Source organism: Copadichromis virginalis, linkage group LG15, assembly GCF_057382275.1.
Source record: "Copadichromis virginalis isolate Kocher_CV1m ecotype Utaka linkage group LG15, C_Virginalis_male_GT1.1, whole genome shotgun sequence".
NCBI classification, from domain to species: Eukaryota; Metazoa; Chordata; class Actinopteri; order Cichliformes; family Cichlidae; genus Copadichromis; species Copadichromis virginalis.
In genome coordinates, this window is record NC_140632.1 from 16,775,958 (window position 1) to 16,801,304 (window position 25,347).

The 25,347-nt window shown below is 42.3% G+C and overlaps 1 protein-coding gene across 1 annotated transcript; it reads left to right on the forward strand.

The window, feature by feature from the left end:
- Positions 1-10,862: 10,862 nt before the first annotated feature.
- LOC146692193 (hepatic sodium/bile acid cotransporter-like) lies at positions 10,863-16,437 on the forward strand. The gene is made up of 7 exons (XM_085431139.1): positions 10,863-11,051; positions 11,140-11,226; positions 11,610-11,722; positions 13,980-14,184; positions 14,890-15,068; positions 15,189-15,388; positions 16,271-16,437. The coding sequence occupies exons 1-7, from the start codon at positions 10,863-10,865 to the stop codon at positions 16,330-16,332; spliced, it is 1,035 nt and encodes a 344-aa protein (XP_085287265.1). The 3' UTR covers positions 16,333-16,437.
- Positions 16,438-25,347: the final 8,910 nt, after the last annotated feature.

The window sequence follows — 25,347 nt, forward strand, 5'->3', positions numbered from 1 at the left end:
ACTATAACTTGTGTTGTTTTCTTAGTTTTTTAAAAAAAAAATGATAAAAACAATAAAATATCCTTGGGTTATTATTTGGGATACACAAAATAATGTTAATGATTCAATTGATAAACTAAAATTTAAGAAAACAAACAAACAGACCTTTCTGTAATGCCAGTGGAATAAATGCAAATAGGAGCTGGTCTCTGCACAAATAATAGCAAGAGTAAGAGCAATAATCTGCTCTGGGGCTTCCTTTTTTCACTAAATTGTGCTGTAGATAAGGAGCTTACACTGTGGATTATTCTGCACTGCAACAGTGAATCAGTAATTGTTTTTTTTTATGGCTGGGAGAAGCCTCCTCCATTCCCCCACCAGCAGGTCAAGAGACCACATCAGCTGCAGGCAACATCCTGTTTGCTTTCCCTGCTGCTTTACACCTGCACTGACCTTCATCCTTCTGTCAAGCCAGTCTAGATCATCTGCCTCTTCTATTTCTTGTATACTCCGCCAGTTTTGGGCCCCATCTACAATTTTCTTGAATCTTATTGTATGTCCTGCAGCAGGATGGCCCAACAGGGTCACCTAGAAATATGGTCAGTAACAGCATACCTGTTTTTAATAGAAGACAACACAATAAGGCCAGGCTTTAATAATGCATCTGCTGCAGTGAAGCCTCTCCGTCTTCATGCATGACAGCAAGAAGCCATCAAGCTGTGTATGTGCACCAAAATTGAATTTAAATTACCTCGAGGGATGGGTTATGTTATAGAATAATAAGATGATGAAGTAGATATAGCAAAAGTCAAAATTTTCTGCTGTCTCACCACACCCTTAATACTGTTTCTCACAGGCCTGAGCTGAGTTATGAAGTGTGGAGCACCATTACAGTTCACAGTGTTCAGGCTGCAGGAAGGTAGAGACACTGATTAACTATAGAAGAAGAAAAAACTATTAAAATCCAGGTATAAGGAAGACTTGGCTGTAATTACAGCTAGAAAAGATGATCTGTCCAGACTGAACCACCTTCCCCTCCCCCCCGTGTCCTTACAAGATTGGCCTGCTAAACCATTAAAATGCCCTCCTTTTGTCCCCTTGCAGCATACTGGCATACTGGAAGAGCCCCAGTATGCAGACACCACTAGAGATTTTTTTTGTCCTTCTTGCCATTGTTGTTGGTGCATCACTTATGAAAAGGAGTAAGGGGGGGGGGGGGGGGGGGGAGCACTGCAGTGCCAGATAAATGCTAGAAAAGTTTCACTACATCCTTAAACTGTCTTAGATGATATTACTGTAGATTATTCTTGTAAACTTTTATCAATAAATCAGTTAACTATACATTATCAGTGTTAATCTAAATGGAGCAAATGAAATACAGTATACTAATGTAATATGAAGCGTGACTGTACTTAAAAATAATTCAAACTCATTTCCTGAACCCCCCCCCCCCCCTCAAAAGAAAAAAGATAAAAGTAAATAAATAAGAGTAAGTAATGTCATCCACAGAGAGATAAGCATGTTTATCTCAACTGCGCAGCACTAATTAGTATATCAAAGTGCGTGGGTTATCAATTTTTATGATAAATACAAACTGGAAGAGAGTGCTGTCAATTGCAATGCCCAGCACTGTTGGATGAGCACATGGAAGGAAAAAGTAGGATTGTAATTAAATCATCAACAGCTGCAGCAATAAAGTGTGAAATAATAATTATGATCCAATGATTCAGTTACGAGCCCCTTAGTACTTCTCTGACCTGCTGCACCCATATACACAGTCTCACATGCTATGGTCCTCAGCTATGGGGCTGTTTCTGTCCCTCCAGCCCTATTTTCTTTATGTATTTTTGTTTATTTGAACTATTTTTCAATAGATATACAAATATAAGTTATTATTACAATAATATGATGTTAAGATTAAATATATTGTGTGCTACTGAAATAATTGAGATACTCAGGACTGCACAAGAGCATTCATCTCATGTTCAATGTTTTCTCCATGTTTTCTACCTAAATGTTATTTATGATTGCATATTCTGATTTTCTGTTTCCAATTCCAATTTCATAGGCATTAATGTACCCCCATACCATCAGAGATACGGGCTCTTGAACTGAGCACTGATAACAAATTAGATGGTCTTTCTTCTCTTTAGTTGAGAGGACATGGTGTCCACGTTTTTTTATTTGGAAAACATTTTTGCATCATATTCACACATTCATAGCCGTTAGTCTTGTACTTTTTTGGGTAAACATTGGCAATGTTGTTTTTGGATTCTTGTAGTACACATCCAAACATTTTTGAGATGCTTTGCTGCCATCAAATTTAAAATGTGGTAGTATTTTTCATGAAATAATAAAATGTCTCAGTTTAAATGTGATATATTTTCCATGTCGTGTTGTGAATAAAATATCGGTTTATGGGTTTTTGCAGATTATTGTATTCTGGGTTTCTTTGCATTTTATACAGCATCCCAACTCTTTTTGGAATTCAGGCTGTAGTACCACCAGTGTAAATTTAATAGGAACATTGTGTTCGCCATTTCGAAAAAGGACAGTTATTTCACATTATCACAGTTTCCCTCATTGTGTAGAAAGCCTTTGATCAATAATTAGCATTGCAATTATTTATAATAATTTGCTGTTTTTGCGGTCCTCATTATTGGATAACAACATGCTTTGGAAATGTGGCAAATGATTAAAATTACATGATATTAAAAAAAGTTTGTACCATGTTAGGCTCTAGTGCCACAATTTATTATATATTTTTATTTGGCTGGATGTCGACATACTTTTCAAATATTCAAATTACAATTAAATTTAATGCTGTGCATCATGTTATAGTAGCGAGATAGGACTTGTGTGCTGCAAAAAACAGAATAAAGATAATTATTCTGTTTTTTTGCAACAGTAACCAAAACAGAGGCCGTTTCTTCAGTGATACTAATTAGCATTTTTATCTTTCAAGCAGGTACGTTATGACTCACTGTGCCTGTCTCACAACAGAATGCAGTCTGTGCTGTATGTCAGCTGTAGATCCCTTCAAGTGATTTACAGTAAATGGTGTTGACTTTTTTGGAAATGCCAATCTCTGCTCTTTCTGCGTCATACTGGGACATCTTGCCAATTTGCTTCAATGGAGTATTACTGTTCTCCAGACTTTCTTTTTTATTTGCACGACATCCAGTACCTTGGATTACTGTGTCTAAAGAAGCACCTGTATATACAGTATCTCACGGGGTCCACGTGTTTTACTTAAACATCATTATATATATGAAATTTGTTCTATATACATATTTGAAAAATTTTATTAGTGTCTTGACTCAGATTGAATGTATCTCTATTCTATCTACATTTTAAATGCTTTTGTTATGATTTTTCTGTTTTCTTCATAAACAACTGGTCATGCAGGGTTAAGGGAAGGACGTGATTCTCACAGCGTAAAAGCTGACACAATTGACACAATAGGCCTGTAGTGTTTGGCCTGTTGATCTGTTGTAGTTGTTGCTGTTTAGAAGTTATTTTGATAATAAATGCAAATGCCATCCACCCATTCTCTTCCGCTTATCCGGTTCAAGGTCATGGGGAGTGGGAGTCTATTCTAGCTTCCATAAAGCAGGAGGCCGGATACACCCGAATGTATCCCGCCAGACACAGGGCTAATGCTATATAAAAATACACTAAATGAACTAAATAAGCTAAATGTTAATGTATTATACCAAAATCTCAGCCCACACCACTTTATAAGCTACTTTTGTGTTTATGTGTGTATCTTCTTCTTTTCAAATAAATAGAGCTACTCCACATGCTTCCCACAAGTCCATCGGCAACAGTGGAAACTCATCTTTTTTTTATTTTATTTATTTTATTTTTTTATTTTTTTGTGGTTGTCACAGTTACTCCTAGTAGTGTTTTATTTATTTTAAATCAGAGGAGACATTAATGGTTTCTGTAAATTTATGTTCAATTTATGACTCCAAAGGGACACAAGTGTGTTTGAAAGAGTTCTACTAGATGAAAAAATTTTCAGGGTCATATATCTGGTATTGTCTTTTTTTTTTTTTTTTTTTTTTTTTTTTGGCCTGTCCCTTTTTGGCTCCCCTGCCCTCAGAACTGCCGTCCAAAGGCAAAGAAAGATGCCCAATGGATCCACCCCACCAAACCGACCATCCCAGCCTTGCCGCAATGGTCCACCCGATTCACCCTTTATCGTTCACTCTATTTTCACTTACTGAATACGGGACAGACTTGACTGGGGGAAAGAAGGGGAGAAAGAAAGAGGGAAAGAGAAACAGCTGAGAAGAGGGACGGGGGAGAAGGGCAAAAAGACAAAAACCAACAGAACGGGCAGAGAAAAAAAAATGCATATATCAATCACCTGGGTCACCTGCTGAGAAAGAAAAAAGAAAGCAAGCAGAAGAGAACAAGAGTAATAGAATAAACAACATCACAATGGGAATATGACAGTAAATACTAAATGTTAAACATTATTGTGCAGCACATAAGATCAACAGAACACAGTGTGCTTTGAGGTAGGAGCCAAAAAGGGTGTAGTTTGTGGGTGTGATCACCCGTGTGTACACCTGTGAGCATGGACGCGCTTGTTTTTTATTTTTTAAAAGGTTCCTTCATGTAATAATCTGCTAGAGGGTGTGGGGGGGCCACAGCCCCGTCCTCCAGGGCATGAAGCAGGTGTGGAGGAGATCAAAACTCCAGACATCCAGAGGCCCCCAGAACACAAGAGACCAAGGAAGACCAACAGAGGGGCAGCTGCGCCACTGTCCCGGAAAGAGCTGAGGAGAGTCCCAGATGAGGGCTCACTCAGCAGCCGCGGAGCAGAAGCCAGGGGGAGTTGCAGTGACGCGCCCGTGAGCTCTGCCGGCAGCCAGCTGCGCCTGAGTGACCGAGCCCCAGGCCGAGAGGCCGGGGGCACCCCACCTCCGAAGTGGCCCGAGCGAGCCCCAGGCTCCAGGCCCCGATAAGCGGCCGCCAAGGAGTGAGCCGGTGTGTACCTGGACACAAAGAAGCACCAACGCACCGATGTCTGAGGGGGTCCGCCACTGGCAGGGGAAGTGGTGGTAGGGGGAGATAGGCCTCCAAACCTTGGAGGGCCTAAGATGTCCCCAGAGAGGTGGCGCCTGACACCCAACCTGACATATAGACACAGACATACAGGCACACACAGATACAAACATCCATTCCCACCCTCATGCTCTCATATGCACTTACTCCACACTCAACCAACGTGGAGACAGACATAAAGAGACGTTGTACACACGATCACACTCCCCAAGCGTACTCTACAAACCGGGTCTAGGTGCCCCCGCCCCTGGAGGGGGGAACTGCACCCAGACCCAGGTGGTGTTTCCCTTTTCCCTGCGGTGGGGGGAGGCAGACCGCCCCGACTCCGCAGCAGCAGGAAGGCTCCACACTCCAGACCGCAGTCGGACGGCCAACTCCTCCTCCTAGCCCCCCTGCTCCAGCAGGTCGCAGAGAATGGGGGTGAGAGAAGACTCCAAACCTCCCTCCACCCGCTCATTGTAGTGTTGATGCATGTGTGTTTTAAGGTGCATTTAAAACCCAGGAGGGCTTGGAGCTACCTGCCAGAGAGCAGCAGGTAAGCGCATAGTCCCTCCTGCTAGCCCTCAATGTCTATGTGTACTTAAAATTGAGAGGTGGGCAACGATGCCAGGGGTGGGGTGTACACCCTGATGGTACTTTGGACTCCGTGTATCGTGCCCACCCCCAAGATCCTATATGTATGTGTAATGAGAGTGTGAGTAATGTGAATGTCTAAGTTGTGGGATAAAATTGAGGCAGAGGCAGCCAGAAGGGGACAGAGGGGGGGGTAGCCTCCTCTGCACCCTGGTGACATACCCCTACTCCAAGACCCTGCATGTGTGGGTGGTTGTGGTGGAGCGGGAAGAGGGAGGCAGCTGGAGATGGGGAGGGAAGGAAGGGAGGGGCAAGTGACCCCTCCCTGGGGCCAGCTCCCCCGCTGACCCCAGTAGGCACCCCCACACTCCGCGACCCGCCAGGGAAAGGGGGCCCAGGCCCATCCAGACCGGGGCCCAGTGCAGCAGCGCCGCCCGGCCCCACAGAGCCCGGGACAGTCCACCCAACCCCACCACAGAGAAAACTGCACCCACCCCACCATCCACTCATCTTCCAGACTACATAAGACAATAAACACCCAGGCTGAGATCTTCCTCCACCTCTCCTGTATCTCCCCCTCCTGCAGAGGGAGCTCCTGAGGAGAGGAAAGCTCCTGCAAGATGTGACAATCTCCCCCACCAGTTGAAGAGCCCCCCAGGTGGCTCGATGCACCGGCGGCACCCTGCTCCAGGGCTGGGCCCCCATGCACCCACCCGCCCACAACCCCGGCAACACACCAACCAGGACCCAAGCCCCGGAGGCCCGGTCCGGGTCCCAGCCCAGAGACGGAGCGCCCCCAGAACCTCACGCCCATCCCAGACCCATCTGGAAACTCATCTTTATCACAACTATAACCAAAAAACATCTTAAAGCATAAAGCAGGATGTACTGTTGTCATTTCAGAGCTACTTCTATCATTTTTGGCATGGAATTATGAGCTCTTGAAAGCCAGTGAGGAACTTGGCATCAGTATTCAGGTAACAATCTGTCAGCTGTACATAACTTGTGATCATGTGTGGAGTTTGTACCTGGCAGATGCTAATCTGCTGGCAAACCAGCAGGCAAAAAGGTATCATTGCAAGTATTTTTAGCAATAAAGCAAGACTGCAGACTCCTAATGACTGAATCATCTGTTTGTATTTTTAATGTTCTACTTTTGATAAATTCTGACATTTTAAGCATTAAAAGCCCATTTCGGGTGCATCATTCCTCATCTAAAAGCAGAGACCTCTTCTTTCTGTATGTTTGTTCAGCCACTCGTCATCTGTTGAAATTTGTTTTTAAATATGCAACCCCCTGGATATGTTAAGATGGTGTTTCTGTGATTACAGCATTGTGTTCAGACAAAGGGCTGCAAATTCTTTTTTTTATTTATACTCTGTGACTCATTGTGGTCCATAACCAACGGGGCAAACAGAAAACATCTTTGGGAATCTTCCTCAGGGATTTCCACAATGTCAACTCTTTCACAGATGTTCATCTTCAAAGACACAATGCCTCTTGCTTTAAAGGGCTAAGCCAGCAAGGACACACAAAAAGAAAACAAAGACACTTTTTGACTTCATAAAGTTAGAGGAAGTTATTAGTTACCAGTTCATTCAGATTTATTTTTTATTTTTTACATTTCCATTGCAGAAGCTCCTGGATGAGCTTCACCTCTTGAGGTGCTGAAGTCAGTTGTGCACTAGATAATAATAATGGATTGGATTTATATAGCGCTTTTTAAGGCACCCAAAGCGCTTTACAATGCCACTATTCATTCACTCTCACATTCACACACTGGTGGAGGCAGCTACGGTTGTAGCCGCAGCTGCCCTGGGGCAGACTGACAGAAGCGAGGCTGCCATATCGCGCCATCGGCCCCTCTGGCCAACACCAGTAGGTGGTAGGGTAAGGTGTCTTGCCCAAGGCAAGACACCACCTGATGAAGCCAGCTCGCACTTGAGAGGTTCAAAGCGCTGGGAATGAGAATCAGCACCTCCAAGTCTGAAGCCACGGTCCTCATCTGGAAAAGGGTGGAGTGCCCACTTCAGGTCAGGGATGAGTTACTGCTCCAAGTGGAGGAGTTTAAGTATCTCGGGGTCTTGCTCACGGGTGAGGTGAGAGGGGAGCGGGAGATCAACAGACGGAGTGGTGCTGTGACTGCAGTGATGTGGACACTATAGTTGTGTCCAAATTCATGGGCTGCATCCTCCTGAGGACCCGGCTCTCACGGTCTACGTGGGCCGGGTCCTCAGATGGTCGGGTAGGCCGGAAGTAAACGGCTGTGAAATTGGACAGTCTAACCTTCAGATTTGTGTCACCGCTGTCTTGGTGGAGTTTAATCAACTCAGCCGTCTGCTCTTTGCTATCTAAAATATAACAGGACATTGGTGTAAATTCTCGACTGTCTCACACTTCTGTTTAATCAGTTTTCTATTTGATGTTTATTCAGCTGTGTGAAAACCACCCGAGGGATAATTAAGTTGTATTTTATCTAATCTAATCTAACAACTTTAATCTCAGCCAAACTGATTCACTCATGAACAAATAAAACACTGAAAAAAGCCAAACAATAACATTTTTAGGTTGTCTAAGTGACTTATATATTACGTTTAACCTGAGTAGCGGAAGTCTGCGGTGATCTGAAAATGATGTGCCGGGAGTTGTGCCGTTCTCGGCAGCTCTAGTGACCCTCGAGCTCCCGGCTAGCTATCGAGCTGGCGGATAACAGACGTCTCCGAAAATGTCAGAGCACTTTTGCAAATATGCGATATCTTCATAAACTGAGCAGATATTTGAAGTTTACACAGCTACATTCTCGCCTGAAAATATGTTAAAAGTTTATTTTGTGACCCAGAAAGAGTAATAAGAGTAATATTAAAAACTTAGTAGCAGCCGCATTGTTCAAAACTGGAATTGGCTGGGCCGCGCTATGAGTTCTGGGATATGGTGGGCCATGAAGGATACACCCGACCCATCCTTCAAATTCTGGGAAAAGGAGGACGCATTTTTCGGCTGCATTCGGAGGAGTCTACGAATTTGGACAGCCGTCGTCGCGTTGCTGTGGCATAATCGGCCTACAAATGCAGCCTCAGGAGGATGCAGCCCATGAATTTGGACACGACCTATACCAGTCTGTCCTGGTGACGAGAGAGCTTAAAAGTAGCTGGTAGCTGACAGGGATGCCTACTGGGTGAGGCATGTCCCCCCAGGTGGAGGTCCCTGAGCAGGCCCAGAAGAGAGAGATTACATGTCTCGGCTCTCATCTCTGAATGTCTTGGTGTTGGGCTTTCCTTCAACAACAACAACTACAACAGCTCAACAGGCCAAACCCTACAAACCACTGCCCCATCCCTTTCTGCCTCAAATATTTGTCAGTAATTCTAAAATTTTAAGCACTAAATGACCATTTTTGGTGCATTATTTTTCATCTACAAGCAAAGCCTCACACAGGCATGTCTTTTTCTGGATATTTGTTCAAAATGCAACCCCCTTGTTCCTTCAATTACAGCTAATCAACAGGATACGCAGAAAACATCTTTGGGGACTCTTCGAGGAATTCCACAGTGCTGACTCCTTCACAGATGTTCACTGTCAAAGACACAATGCGTTCTTATCGGATTCATTCTTTGAATCAGATAAGATTCAAAGAATCTTATCAAAGAATCTTATCTTGCTGATCTGATTCATTCAAAGAATGAATCAGATCAGCAAGGACCCACAAAAACAATACATGGACACCTTTTGATTTTCTAAAGTTAGAGAAAGTTATTCGTTAATAGTTCAGTCTTTTTTTGTTTGTTTGTTTCTTATCGTTTTTCATTACAGAAACTCCCGGAGGAGATTGTTTTCTCTTAAAGTGCTGTAGTCAGCTGTGCACTAGATGGCACCTCTGCGCAAACAGAAGCCTCCATGTGTCATTTGTTACAGATAACAGGAGTGTCAACACAAAAGAGTTGATTTAATGACAAAGAGACGAGAGACGAGGAAAGGAAGAATCTGTCCCAGAAGGTAAAGAAAGCACTGAATACAGCAATATATATATATATATATATATATATATATATATATATATATATATATATATATATATATATATATATATATATTCAATTTAAAACTGCAGCTGTTCATTTCTTGGAAATCATCTTGAGAATTTTCCTAATTTCTTCTTTTTCCTACTTTCTGCAGACTGACCTCTATATTTAGGTGTGCAATTTTCACCTTCAGCACAGTCAAAAAGTAATGCTTGACACCTTTATGGAGCTTTGCTGTGCTGTAGGGTTTTTTTTCCCCAAACATGTTCTTGTTTATATGAGCAGAAAACAGAGATGTGCAATCTTGTGAAAGTAATTTGTGTGCACACAGCATGTGAGCATGCCAGCAGGGAGGATGTGGTTGTCACATGGAGATGGAGGCATGCTGGAGTTTGAGGTTTGAAACAAGCAAATGCTGCATGTTGTTGTGCATTAATGCACAGATTAACTAGATTTAAGTGACTTTCAGCGAGACATATGCTTTGTTTAGCTAACTATGCCATGTTAAACACGTTTTATCCAAGTGTTTTTGGTTAAATGTCAAGCACTGTACTTTTAAATGACTTTAAACTCCTTCATCTTCTTGTAAACACAAAATAAGTCATTTTATATCACTGTGTATGCAGCACTGTGTGTGCTATAAAAACAGGATGGTATAAGGTGTGTAGGCTGCAGCAGCATTACCTCAAACACAGTAAGGGAATTCAAAGGAGTTTCAAAGTCTGAACATCTACAGCACATGTAATGATTACATTAAATGGTCTCAGGCCCATATAATGTGTACTATGACCTGTACAACTACTATCTCAAAACAGGGAACTTATCTCAGGACACGTTCAACTTGTTAAACCTTAACCTCCATACATTTGGAGGTTAAAGTTGCTCATTCATTGACCTGACTTTATTTTGCTTCACAGTGCATCACTCTGGCCTAATGAGCAGCAAACATAGTACCAACTGCAAAACCTGCAAAAAGCCAAAGTTAACTGTCACGGACTGCATTGCACACAACACCAAATCCATTGTGCAAGACTCACGGTTAAAACAGCTACAATTCCAACCAAATGCACCATAAATATTAGAACAGTCACACTGACTGAAATTTAATGCACCTCTTCTGTCCCCAGGATACAAAATTCTTTGAATGAGCCTGCAAAAGTCAGCCTGCTCTATCATTTGATTTTCCACTCACAGCTCTGATTTGAAGGCACCATGGACCACACAGTGGATATTATCTCCGATCCAGATCCGTGGCTCAACAACACAAATGCAAACAGCACCTCCAGTTACATGCCTACCATGTCACCAGTAATGGACAAAACCATCAACATAATTATGATAATTGTCTTATTTGTGACCATGGTTTCACTGGGATGCACCATGGAGGTGTCCAAGATCAAGGTGACTACAGCAAGTTCAGTTTCATATGTGAGCTAAATGTAAGGAGACAATCTTATGCTAATGTGAACTTTTCTTCTTCTGTTTCCAGCATCATATGAGAAAACCTAAGGGGGTGGCTATCGCAGTCGTGGCTCAGTATGGCATAATGCCTCTCACAGCTTTTTTCTTAGCTAAGGTTGGTACTGATGCAAAGTGAAATAAGAGTATAAACACTACAGTAAGAAAGGCAGTAGGCATAATATGTTTGTACTGGAAAATATTTGTGTTCCTGTTTTTTCTTTACTTCATTTTTAATTGTCATTTCTAATGTTAGTAGCGCTAAAACAGTAAAATAAAGTATTTTCTGTTTTTTTCTGAATATATAAAATGGTCATTTAATCTGTTCACTGATTAAGAATTTATTCATGAACTATGACATTAACTGCAGAGGAATCATCAGTAATTAAAAAAAGTAATTAAAGAAAATGCTAAAGGTATTCTTAGTGCACATTTGTGTCATTATGAGATCTTGCTTTTGTTGCTTTTGCATATGAGGTTACTATGATTATTGCGTTACAGCTGTTTAAGTTGGCTGAAATAGCAGCTGTGGTGATTCTGATCTGTGGCTGCTGTCCCGGAGGAGCTCTCTCCAACATCCTGGCTTTGGCTCTTCAGGGCGACATGAACCTCAGGTACACAAACAGAAAATATTTAGCTACAAAACTGTTAATGCATTGGGTTTTTTCTTAAACGATCAAACGCACAAAGACATAAATCCTTAGAGATTATTAGTCTTTATTTTATTTGTAAAATTCAAAACCCCTTACTGCGGGAGGAAGTGCATTCCTAAATGGTTTGCTGTTAAAATCTCACATTTTTTAGGTATCTTCTTCTGACACCTCCAAATCCAGATGGTTTAATTTTCTTTGAAACAACTTTAAATATCACACAAGTTAAAGACACAAACCTGAAACCGTTTGTGTTTGTTTAAATTCAGTTCTGGGAAAAGATATGCAATAAACTGTTTTTTTTTAAGTTAAGCAACCTCATCCGTCTTGTTATCGTACCGCTGATAATCATAATACACCTTGCAGTCTGAAAAGCAGTGATACACGTTATTAGAAATGAATGTCTTACAGATCATCAACATTTTATCATAACAGAGCGACACCTAGGCGTTATACTTTCACTCGGCTAGCCTTTCACCTCGTCTCTTATCTCTCCCTTATGAAGCAACAGGTGGTTACTTTAGGCTTCGAGACAGTCCTCCTTTATCTGATATGTGAGGACCTCGTTTGGCCTGTTGCTCTTAAACATGATCAGTGAGGACAGACTGTGGGCAATGAGGGCAAAGAATGCAGATTGTTTCAGTCACTACAAGCTTGTTATCTTGTTATATAACCAAGTGCCTGGAAGAACATCGTTATCTCACACAACCCCACTAATGTTTTATGAATTAGAATTTTTGTTTTTGTTTCATTTGGGAACAAGAAAATGACCACTGACAAAACAGGAACTCTGATCAACAAAGGAATGTTAACAAGAGCGTAATGGCATGTACTAGAGTTGCATAACACAGTGTAGCAGCCAACCTTGTAACAATTAGTTGGCAAGCATGTCATGGGCTCCCAAACCAGCAAAAATAACACAAGCAATGTTTCGGCAGGATATGAGGAATTTCCAGTTAGGCAGGGTTTTGGAAGTAATGCATGAGGCTCCCAAACGGTGAGCTGCTCACAAGAAGAAAAGTGGGAAAACTGGACTGTGCTTTTGATAGCATGTAGAAATAAGAGGAACATCCACTCTGCGATCTTAACAATTAACATAAGGACTGCTCTTGGCTTCTAGAGACCTTGCTGCTTAATTTAGACATGATATTCAATTCAATTCAATTCTATTTATGTGCCAAATCACAACAACAGTCACGTCAAGGTGCTTTATATTGTAAGGTAGACTGTACAATAATACATACAGAGAAAAACCCAAGAATCATTTGATCCCTATGAGAAAGCACTTTGGTGACAGTGGGAAGGAAAAACTCCCTTTTAACAGGAAGAAACCTCCAGCAGAACCAGGCTCAGGGAGGGGGGACATCTGCTGGGACCAATTGGGGTGAGAGAAGGAAGACAGGATAAGACATGTTCTGGAAGAGAGCCAAAGATTAATAATAAGTATGATTCAGTGCAGAGAGGTATATTAACACATAATGAGTGAGAAATGTGACTGAAGAAACACTCAGTATGATATGAAGTCTTTCCACTGGGCTCTTGCTTGCTATTTGTAAAAACTGCTTTTCTCCAGTCAAATTTTACCTCATCTAGATTATAATATTTTCAATTTTCAATTCACTTTTTGTAAAGGGGAATTAAAGTCCAGAGCATTCAATTTCTGGTAAAACGGGAATGTTTCGCAGTGGATTTTTGTTGCCTTTTTGCCTTGAAACCCTAAGTAATGTACACATGGCTGCACAAATATTCTTCTTCTACTATTTCTTGTTGTTGTTCATATTAATTATTTTTTTCTTCTCATTGCTTGGCTTAACCTCAGAATACTGATACTGAATACACATTATTTATGTTGTATGTAAACACATCTGAGACAGAAATATAGTCTTTCTGCAGTTTAGAAAGAGACAGTATATTTCTTCCACATTGGTTTCTCTTCATTGGCTCATAGGGGGTCATCTGATTGCAGGGTCTTTACCTTGCAAAATAAAGCACCTTGAGGTAACTGTTGTTGTGATTTGGCACTATATAAACAGAATGTATTTAACCTCTGGAACAGTCAGAATTTGTGCAACCTGTTCGTGTTGTGTTTATGAAGTGTCTCACACTATGATAAATTTTGAATGCATTTTGTCAACATAATGCTGAGAAGGAAATTTTGAGCATTATGGTGCTACAAAAAGATAAAAGCTGTCATGGTCTCACGCTTATCTTTTTCCTTCAGCATCGTGATGACCTCTTGCTCAACGTTGCTGGCTCTTGGTATGATGCCTCTCCTGCTCTACCTCTACTGTCAGGGTTTCTCCGACCTGCAGAACGCTGTCCCTTATGTTGAAATTATCGTATCACTGGTCATGATCCTGGTGCCGTGCGGCATTGGCATCATCATCAATACCTACAGGCCGCAGTACTCAAAGATCATCACAAAGGTCTGTGCATACTCACAAGAGTCTGAAGGTTGGACAGATCACTAGAACTGATAAACAGTGTTGATTAACTGGCACAGAGATGTTTATCAGTACATCATCAGTCAAAACTTTCTTACATCAATCAAGTGTTTGATTTTGTGTGTCACATGTTTTAAATGAATCTTTCTCATTTTTCTCACATCACATGACTACCCAGTGAGTCCTAAAGAGTTCTTTGGACCAGGGTGGTATATAGGTAACTAGGTCAATGTGAACCAGTACATGGTTTAGAGAATGGTGTTCTGGTTTTTGGATGGTAAAGGATCTCTGTATCACTTCGAAATCAGAAATCAGGCTTCACTATTTGTTACTGGATCGGCTTATTTTTGGTTTTGATCTTTTTATTGGATCTGTTGACAACAGAGTCAGGTCCTTAAGTTTTTCAACAGTCATTTTTTGTAGTTTTGCATCTGTACACAATCATGGTGGGTTTTAAATCAAGCAATCAAGTTGTGACTCAAGTCAGACTTTCAGCTTTAATTTAAAAAAAAGTAATTACCTTAACTGTTTACTACTGTGGTCAAATACAAGTTCAGCTCACAATGTTTTATCTGCCACATTTGTTATGAAGTAAAAGGGAATACGCCTCATTTTGCCTTAAAATGTTTGTCAGTCAACTGTCAAATTGCTATGGAGTTGATTTGTTTCGTGTCCTGCTGTTTGCAGGTAGGCCTAATTATAATGATGATTTTTATTGTGGTGATCGTCACCTTAACCAACATTGGAATCGGAAGAGTCATGCTGACTGTGCTGTCTCCTCCGCTCTTGGCCATCGCTGCTCTCATGCCTTTGATAGGCTACTCCTTTGGATATGTCCTCTCTGCGATCTTCAGACTCAGCCAGTCGTAGGTTCTTTGGCTTAATTCAGTCATCGAGTCAAGTCAAGGCAGTCACATCAAAGATGAAAGAATTATGAGCCTTTCTGTTTATATTCATGACTCATGAACATGTGTGTCTGTCACCAGGGAGCGGAGGACCGTTTCTGTGGAAACAGGCTGTCAGAACATCCAGCTGTGCATCACCATATTGAAGATAGCTTTCCCCCAGGAAGTGATAGGCCCTCTGTTTCTGTTCCCAATGATCTATGGGTCTTTTCAGGTGACGGAGGCATTGGTGCTCGTCGTGCTGTTCAGGTGCTACCGAAGGTTCACGAAAAAGGAGAAAGGTACATCAGGTTATCTAAGGCCTTTTATGACACAAGAAAAAACATGGGGAACAAACAGGGAGAGTAAACAAGAATAAGTTCAGCCTTGACCCTTTATAGTGTTGATGATTAATAACAGTTGTTAGTGGGCATTAATCTAAGCAAGGCAGATTTGATGTAAGCTTTTATTTTGTAGGTTATAGAGACCAATCTTGAACCTCTAATGACATACCCTCATTTGTTTCCTCGTTTAATAGCATCAAAACTGACCTTTTATAAAGGTACATAGAACATAGAGGGGTGTTTATTCTACTGTATATAATTTCCTTGTTATTCATCTGAACTAAAGATATTAAATATAAAACAGACTGGAGTCTGAATTACAAGTATGAGATCTTAGAATAACTTTTGTTAGTTTTTAAAACAAAGGCTGTTGTAAATGTTGGGAAGGACCAGTTTATACTTTAGTCATGCTGAAACACTGAAACAAGACTTTTCACCTTAAAAAAACAAAAAAACAATGTCACTAAAAATATAAGGTATGAAGGCTCTAATACAAACAGTAAAGCCTTGCATTTGTGTTTTTTAAAAATTGGAAGAATAGTGTTAAAAATACTTTTTGATGTGTAGCGCAAGGGAAAGCTGGACTTTTTTCCACAACATACTTTTTGACTTCTCATTACAGTAAAGCACAAATATAATTTTTCTGTCCTGTCAGCCAGCATGAAGTAGCTCTCTTAAACACTGTTGGTGCTTTTTTCTGCTTCCATGTGTCAAAATTGGCCTATTTTTTATGTAGATGAATATCCAGACCACAGAGTTTCATATTTCACCACAAGTTGATCAACTTTTGTGCAAGATCTCGGTTTGTGTTTATAATGGATCTGCTTATTTGACTCACAGAGACTTACCAGCCTGCGGTCACTGAAGAGGAGCTGAAAGAGACGACTGAGGGGACTGTGTGACCTCAATCACCACCCATGTATTGTACAGCCTACAGCTGACTAAACAAACAGAAAAATGCACAGCCGTATAGCTGGTCTTGATTTTTATACTGTATTGTGATCTGAAACCTCTAAGTGCATTAGAAACTTCAGTTTTTTATTGGTTAAGTATATTGTCTTTCTACACCATGCAAACATCATCATAGTTTTGACTGAAAATAAAATCTTCATGTACAAAAATGTATTTTTACAAACTCATTTGAAGACTACATTTAAAAGTCTGCAATCTACACATGAATCCCAAATAAAAGCACAGCCACACAATATAATGCAAGAAGGAACAGCATCCTTTAGTCAGTCGTAACTATGGCCATAAAAAGCATGAACATATGTGATTGCAACATTATAATTGCAAACATGTGCTGCTGCTAGTCCATTCAGAGCTTTTATTGTCACCAAGAGGGCCGTCTTCGTAAGCTGGAAAACAAAAAACAACTTGGACTTCTTACAGTGGAAGAATCTCTTTCTTTAGATCCTTGGAAAAAGCTCAACAAGTTCAACAAGAAATAATCAGTTATCATCAGTAAACTAACACATGTTTTTCCATTGCATAATGTGATTGCAATTTGATGATTGATGATTTTGCAGAGTGGTTTGTGATGAATCATCTGCTGAATGTAAATAAGACCAGAGAGATTGTGATCAGCTTCAGAAGGAAGAGGACAGCTACAGAACCCATCACTGTCCTTGGACAGGATGATGCTGTGGTGTGACACAGGTATCATAGAGTATGTGTATAAGGAAGGCAAGGAAACGAATTTCTTAATTTAGAGGAGCTTATTGGGTAATAGTTGAGTAAAGGTCTCACTGATGTTAAACACGTTTTCAAGAGAGACCTGAGAGCTGCACCATGAAGCAGGTTCAGGTTAAAATCCCCAGTTATCAACTTCTTATTACTTGTTATCACTGGCTTCATGCTTCACATAAAACAGGGTGGCCTGTCGTTGGACTGTCATGTCTGCAACTTAAAAGAAACGGTGATAGAAGAATATGAGAGACATCAAGACAGCAAAACTGGATGCAGGACTGCTTTTTCTGGCCTGCTGGAGGGGAGGTGATTCAAGGTGACTCATTTTCTACATTGAATATTCACTATAATACCTCAAGTGTATGAGTTTTATTAACTGTAATACCAGCAATGTACAAAATATTTGTCAGAAATCTTTGGCAAATTAAAAAAAAAAAAGTGGAGGACAAGAGAAAACTGCAGCGGATGGTGAGGGCGGCAGAGTGGGCAACTGCCACTTCACTAACCCCCCTCAGAGTAGGGCTGTGCGATATGACCAAAATCTCATATCCCGATATAAAACATCTATCGTCCAATAACGATATAAATCACAAAAATGTAACATTTTCTGTAAATTCGGTGAATCTCGGGTAGCTGAAGTGTTTCCAGCTGGGCATCGTGCACTGTAAAATGTAATATTGTGTTTAATTAAAAATATTAAAAAGGCTGAACTTAGTTTTTATCAATTTGTTATTAGAACTCGATTTAAATAAGTTACCAGTACTTTTTATGCAAACACGCTGATAAACTCAATTTATTTGAGTTGTCTTAACTTAGAAAAACTAAGTAAGATGGAAGTTTTGCTTCTCAGTGCGGAAGGATGAAAGATGTGTTTTGAAAATGCCACGTGACTACCGTCCTCCTCCCTCTCGGATCAGTTCACATGTTCATGGTGCCAGAATTTGTTATGGAATATGTTGAGCAAACCTGGAAAAGCGTCAGCTCAAGATATTATTGTTGTCATTGCTGTGGATCTTTACCTGATACACTGACTTGGCGAGTAAATGTTTACTCTTATTCAAACTGATTTTGTGGCTTCTCTTAGTTTAGCACCAGGTTTATAATCTTGTTAGCTAGTTAGTGTTAGCCTACACTGTTCCAAAAATAGTAATGTCAAATGATTTTACTGTGTATTTTACAGATGTGTACTGTTTTTCTAGAATATCATTACATTTACATAAGTAGACTGTGATCTGACACGTCAAATGTAAAATAACATAACATCACTGTAAATGTAATAAAACACAATTTACTTGTTTGTTAAATATATTTTGTTGTACATATGCATATTTAGATTGTAAAAATACATCCAGAAATGTCTCCCATCATGCCTTGGGACATGTGCTGCTGTTTAGATGTTCTTGTTTTATTGTTTATGGTTACGTTACTTTAAACCGTTATCTTGAATGTTGTGTTTACGCCGTGGTGCAGAGTCACTGACAGTTGTTGTTTTGTAGAGAGAGTGCTGTACCATGAGTGACTTCTGTTGTGCTGTTGTTGAACATTGAGGCACATTGTAGCACCGTAAGTGTTTTATTAAGGAGCTCCCCCTACCAGCTTGGAGTTAAATAACAAGCTCAAGCTCTCTCTTTGAGCTTCTTTGTTAAGATTTCTCTGCATGCCACAATGTAAAACATTGCATGGCCACGCTGTGCTAATTATATGTATTGAAAAAGAAATGTAGAGGTAGGAATTGCAATTAATATAAATAACATGACGCTAAGCATCGGCCAATGAATGTGAACTAACAACAAGGTTGCGGGTAACGCTGCGACCGTAGGAAAAAACCCTAATATGAAGGTATTTTTCTGTGCATTTTACAGTAATGTTCTGTTCTTCTAGAATATCATTAAAGTTACGTAAATAGACTTTGACTTCACATTTTGAATGTAAATTAACACTAAATCACTGTAATGTAATACAACATAATTGTCATGATTATTAAATGTATCTGTCTGTACATATGCATATTTAGAATGTTAAAATACATTCACAAATGTATCATGATCTCACAAATATCTGTCCGTTATTTGAAAGATCGAATTCAAATGTAATGCTATGGAAAAGTATATAACATGATCCCTATAAGCTTGTGTTACATCACATAAGTATTATTATCGTTGCGAATTAGGCCGTTCGTGGCTCAAGAGTTGGCAGTTCGCCTTGTGATCAGAAGATTGCCGGTTCGCGCCCCGGCTCGGACACTCTCCGTCGTTGTGTCCGTGGTCAAGACTCTTCACCTACCGCCTACTAGTGATAACCAAAGGGGCCGATGGTGCGATATGGCAGCCTCGCCTCTGTCAGTCTGTCCCAGGGCATGCAATCAATTATTACTTAAACCAGCTGTTAACTGTATATTTCTGTACATTTACGTATTATGATTCATATTTCCACATTCAGTCACCTTGTTTATAGATAATTTCATTGTTTGATCTTCGGGAGGTGCAGCTGTAACAGGGTCATAAATCACATCTTGTTATAATTACACAAAATGTGTTCTAAACCCCCAAACCGTTCCTTTTATACCTGACTTTTAGGACCTCCAAGCCTGTAGTTATGTTCATTATCAGTTAGAGCCCCTCCTCATTCTTTTCTTCTTCTTCTTTGGTGCACTCCTATAAATACAGTGTACCCCTTTTGCCTCTCCCCTTTTCTACAATTCCCCTGTGGGAGAGGTGGGTGTCATTTCTTTCCAACACCTTAAAACACACATATAATTCATATTTAGCCACCCTGATGTTTCTGATTGTGATTTTAGTTCAATTATTGCCATTATTAAGCCTGTTTTTGTTAGATGTTATGTGTAGTGTATCATAAATGTGTTTTAGGCGCCATAAATGCTAGCATGAATATATACTCCTTGCTAGCTTGGAAGTTGTGGTGGGTTGAGCTAACCCTCTTCCCCACTGTTTGTATTTGGTCGTAGGAGCTGTAGTGGGCAAATTATTTACTTGGAGGTCTTTCTTTCTTTTACCTTTTTTTATCAGACACAACGCAGAACCACACTGGTTACACTTGGTGCCGTGACCCCTCACATCGCCAATCCTCCTCCTCCTTCTGCTGCCGCTATTTTCCCGCCTCCTCTCTGCAGCTGTGCGCTGTATGCCAGGGTCCTGTGCCCTGCGCTTTGACTCACAGGTTTTTATATTGTGCCTGTGTGACAAATGCCCCGCAATTTGGCTTGCAGGCATCTCTGTCACGTGTGAACTTAAACGGCAAATTCGTAGATGATCATTTCTGTCACTGTTTCATATTGTTGCCTCAAATTATACAGGCACGGATTGTAATTAATTAATAATTTTTTTTCTATTGGTATTGGCTTTTACAGTCTGTTTTAATTGAGAGGAGAAAACAACATTTGATTTTATTTTGTATGGTGTTTTGATTCTTTGATGTTTTTTCCCCCCCACATTTCATTGTTTTGTGAAGTTTTACATAATTGTGTGTGGGGGTTAGGCTCATTTTTTTCTTCTTTTTGCTGTTAAACAGTGATATCCCACCTGGGCCAACTTGTTAGGTGAGGAAACTGCGGATAGCGCTATGCCTGATCTGTTCTTTGCGGGGAGTAATGTGACCTTTGGTTTGGGAAGGGGTCATCAGATTGCTCCAAAGTGTTTTGGGAGGGGTAGGCCAGTAGTCCTGGGTATTGGTACCCACACTGTAGACCAGTCAGTGATGCACTCACCATTAATGCCAGCTAGCTCCACACCAGCTGCTTGCGAACGCCAAACACACACCCAGGCTGTCACTAGTGACATGTTGAGCAGCTTGATTACTGACTTAGCAAAACAAATTGGGGAAAATATCACATCCTCTCTTAACTCTATGCACCAGCCAGCCCCCACCCAGCCACAGTCTCCCCAGAATGTGCCCTCGAGCTGCAATGACCAGTCCCAGCTGAAGGTTGTTGTTCAGTCAGACACCAAAGCTCCACCATACTTCAAGGGTGACAACACAGATCTATTTCCCATCGGTGAATGGAAGGACATGATAAGATGTTAGCTGCACAGAATCAGCTGTGACACAGATGAAGAAATGTTTGCCATATTAATGTCTAGACTGACTGGCAAAGCCAGAGATGTGGTCAAGGTGTCACTTCGTTGCCGCCCTGAGTTGAATCGGAATGATCTTATTACTGCTGTGTTTGACATACTGAGGTCAAACTTCAGCGACTTGACATATTCCAGCCTGCCCATGAAAGATTTCTACAGTACTGTGCCACGTCCAGGTGAGAATGCCATGGATTACTGGATCCGGTTGAACAAGTCTATTGAGGCTGCTGATGAGTGTCTCCGCAGGCGCGGCAAGCTGGTAGAGGACCCCAGTAGTGAGGTTGTTTTGATGTTCATTAATCACTGTCCTGACCACAGTCTTGCCTTGTCTTTTCAACTGAAGGCCCCTGAGGAGTGGACTGCAGCTGAGGTTCAGAGCCGTCTGGACAACTATGTGAGGAAAATGAGACAGTCTAGTGTTTCGTCTGATAATACAGCATGTCTGTCCATCCCACATCAGAGCCCTGTTGCTGTTAACAGCCAGCCCCACTCCAGCGGTGCTCAAGCAGTCCCAGTAACACATGAGCCAGCCTCGTATCTTATGCCCTTTGGTCCCTCTGCAGCCACATGTCAGCCTCTCTCTTCTGGTGACATGGTAAGTGTTCAGCAGCCCTCTGCTTGTCCTCCCTTGACTCCTCATGTCATGCCCCCATCTTTGCCAGTTTCCGGCCCTCCTCCAGCTGAGCCAGGTGTTCAACAGATGGTAGCACTGTTTGACAAGGTTCTGTCCATGTGCACTGCATCACTAGCCACTGGTCCTAGGTGCCCACAACCCACAGGTCATTCCCATGGGCACCGCAGTGCTCATCGTGCTTCGTGCAGAGTGTGTGGCTCACATGAACACACAACCCATGTGCATTGTAGGCTGTACAAGCTATGCCACAGCTGCTTTGACCCTGGACACATGAGGCGTGAATTCCCACAGTTGCACCAGAAACCAAGCATTTCAGTCCCTCCTCCCACCAATGCTGCTTTAAACTAGCCAGCCCATGTAACAAGAGGGGTAGCATGGGCAGTGTTGATGAAACCCCCAGAAATGCAACAGACCCAGAAGCCATATATGTTAACTGCTGTAGTAGCCTCTCTGATGAGAAGACTGTTATTATGGGTTCACAAAGAGTTGGCAGGGCTAGTGAGTTGTTTTACACTTCAGTGTCCGTCAGTGGCCGGTGCTCCTTAACAGGCATGCTTGATTCAGGAAGTATGTCATGCACACTAAGTGAAGATGCTGATAGCAAGCTAAGAGCTGCTGGTGTTGCTCTGATTCCGCAGCAGGTCTCTGAAAATGTGGTGCTGGTTGGTTGCGGTGGCCTTCTCACACAACCCAAATGCATCTATGATTTGGACATTGAAGTATATGGGTCGAGGTTTCTTGTGCCAATGTTTGTGGTTCCTGGGCAAAAAGATGAACTCATTGTGGGGAGCAATGTGATCCGGCCCATCATTCAGAAGATGAAGGCTGATACAAAGTATTGGGAGCTTATTAACTCCAATTACACTGGCACTGATTGTGAAGACTTCCTGCAGTTGCTGAGCTGTATCTCGGTGGTCTGCTCCTGTGTTGCCAGATAAAGTAGGTACAGTCAGGTTGCGGAAGAGTGTCACCCTCCTGCCACAAAAAGAATATGTAGTTTGGGGAAAGCTGCCACCTTCTGCCCTTGTGTCTCCAGGAAGTACTGTCGTTGTGGAACCCACGTCAGCCCGTTCCACTCCAAAGAACATAATGGTGGGGCGCATTATAACACCCATGTGGGGAGATCGTTGGGTCCCTATGAAAGTCCTTAACCCAACAGAGAGCCCTGTGACACTTCGTCGCAATGCTAAGATTGCGGATGTCTTTCCTTGTATTGCTGTAGAGGACCTGCCCATCACTCAAGGTCTCTGCGAGACTCTGACTGACCAGCATACCAGTTTTCCTCCCTCATCAAACTCTGTGCCTGACTCTGCACAGCTACTCAAAGACGCTGGGTTGGCTGATATTGACATTGAGGGCTGCGAAGTGTCAGATGGGTGGAAGAGGAAATTGGTGAAGCTTGTGTTGACTTACCAAGATGTGTTCTCTTGAGACAAACTGGATTGTGGTGAGGCGAAAGACTTTGTCCATCATATCCACCTCACTGACGACCACCCTTTCAGGCTTCCCTATCGCAGAGTACCCCCGGCTCACTATCATAAGTTGCGAGAGGTGCTGTCAGACATGGAGATGAAAGGCATCATCAGTAAGTCCACCAGCGAATACGCCTCGCCACTGGTAATGGGTTGGAAGAAGACAGGTGACTTGAGGATATGCACTGACTTCCGCTGGCTCAAAGCCAAAACCGTTAAGGATGCTCACCCACTGCCCCATCAGGCTGACTGTCTTGCTGCCCTTGGTGGGAATGCTTTCTTCAGCACCATGGACCTCACATCCGGGTTCTACAACGTTCCCCTCCATGAGTCTGACAGACGGTACACGGCTTTCACTACACCTCTTGGCCTGTATGAGTACAACAGACTTCCCCAGGGTCTATGCAACAGCCCAGCATCTTTCATGCGGATGATGCTCAGCATCTTTGGTGACTTGAACTTTTCCAGCCTCCTGGGTTATCTTGATGACCTGCTGGTGTTTGCACCTTCAGAAGAGGAGGCCCTAAAACGTCTTGAGATTGTTTTCTCTAGCCTGAGGACCAGCAATCTGAAGCTGGCACAGAAAAAATGTCACTTTCTCAGACGCTCTGTGAGGTTTTTGGGTCATGTCGTGGATGCTGATGGTGTCTCGGTTGATCAGGATAAAGTGAGGGTTATCGCCAGTTTTCAAAAGACTGACCTTATGGATGGTGACGGTTGCACCCCTTCTCAGAAGAAAGTGAGATCCTTCCTTGGCATGGTGATGTTTTACCAGCATTTCATTCCAGGGTGCTCTCGTATTGCGAAGCCACTCTTTGCTCTAACTGCCGGTCAGAAGAGGACTAAAGGCTGCCATGGGAGTCGGAAACCTGGAACCTTTCGCAAGCTCACCCCTCAAGACTGGACTCCTGCTTGCGAGAAGGCATTTGAGGGACATCCTGATTTTGAGAGGCCATTCATCCTTTCAACTGACACTTCCATGGATGGGCTGGGTGCTGTCTTATCCCAGGTGCCAGCTGGTGAGGAGAGAGCAAGACCTATAGTCTTTGCTAGTAAGTCTCTCAGCCACAGTCAGGCCAAATACCCTGCACACCGGCTTGAATTTTTTGGCTCTGAAGTGGGCTGTGTGTGATAAGTTCAGCCACTGGCTCAAGGGTCACCGGTTCACTGTCTGGACTGATAACAATCCTCTCACATACATTCTGACTAAGCCAAAGCTGGATGCCTGTGAACAGCGTTGGGTCTCTAAGCTTGCACCATACTGCTTTGAGATCAAATATGTTCCTGGGAAGCTGAACATGGTAGCAGACACCCTGAGCAGGGAATCGTTTGTGAGGCCTTTGGTCCAGCGCCTCCTGTCGGAGCCCTACCTTGAGCTGCTAGGGCAAGTCAGTGATGTGAAAGATGCCAGTGTCCAAGATGCCTTCCGTTTGACCTGTCAACCTCAATCGATATGCAGTGCTCCACCCTCTGCTGTACTTGATGTGTCTCTGTCAACTGATGACGTGTCTTCTCTCATGTCTTCCCTCTGTGAGTGGGAGTCTGCTTCTCGCCAGCGTGCAACATCCCTCGCTGGTCATCTGACCTCCATTAGTCCACCTGACTGTGATGTCTCTCATGCGCTATCCCATGTTGATCTCCTGTCTCATCAAGCAGGGAATCCTGTGATCTCCAGAGTAGCCTGCTATTTTGAGCGTAAGCACAGACCCTCCAGACGTGAGTGCTGTCATGAGAACCAACAAACGTTGCGGCTCCTGAAACAATGGGATAAGCATTCCTCAATGGTGTCCTCTACAGAGTTGTGATGGACCCACTGACCAAACACAAGAGATTCCAGTTTGTGGTACCTGACTCCCTAAAACAAGTGGTGCTGTCTGGCATACACGACAATGCTGGTCATCAAGGTCAACCTCGCACACTCTCCTTGGCTCGTCAACGTTTCTTCTGATATGATATGGAGAAGGATGTGCGCGATCATGAGGGAAATTGCCACAAGTGTGTTCTCAGCAAGATCCCAGAGCCAGCAGCTAG

Coding starts and splice junctions, on each gene's coding strand:
- LOC146692193 (XM_085431139.1), top strand. CDS start 10,863: ATGGACCACACAGTGGATATTATCTCCGATCCAGATCCGTGGCTCAAC. Junction 14,185..14,889: donor ACTCAAAGATCATCACAAAG/GTCTGTGCATAC, acceptor TGCTGTTTGCAG/GTAGGCCTAATTATAATGAT. Junction 15,069..15,188: donor ATCTTCAGACTCAGCCAGTC/GTAGGTTCTTTG, acceptor GTCTGTCACCAG/GGAGCGGAGGACCGTTTCTG.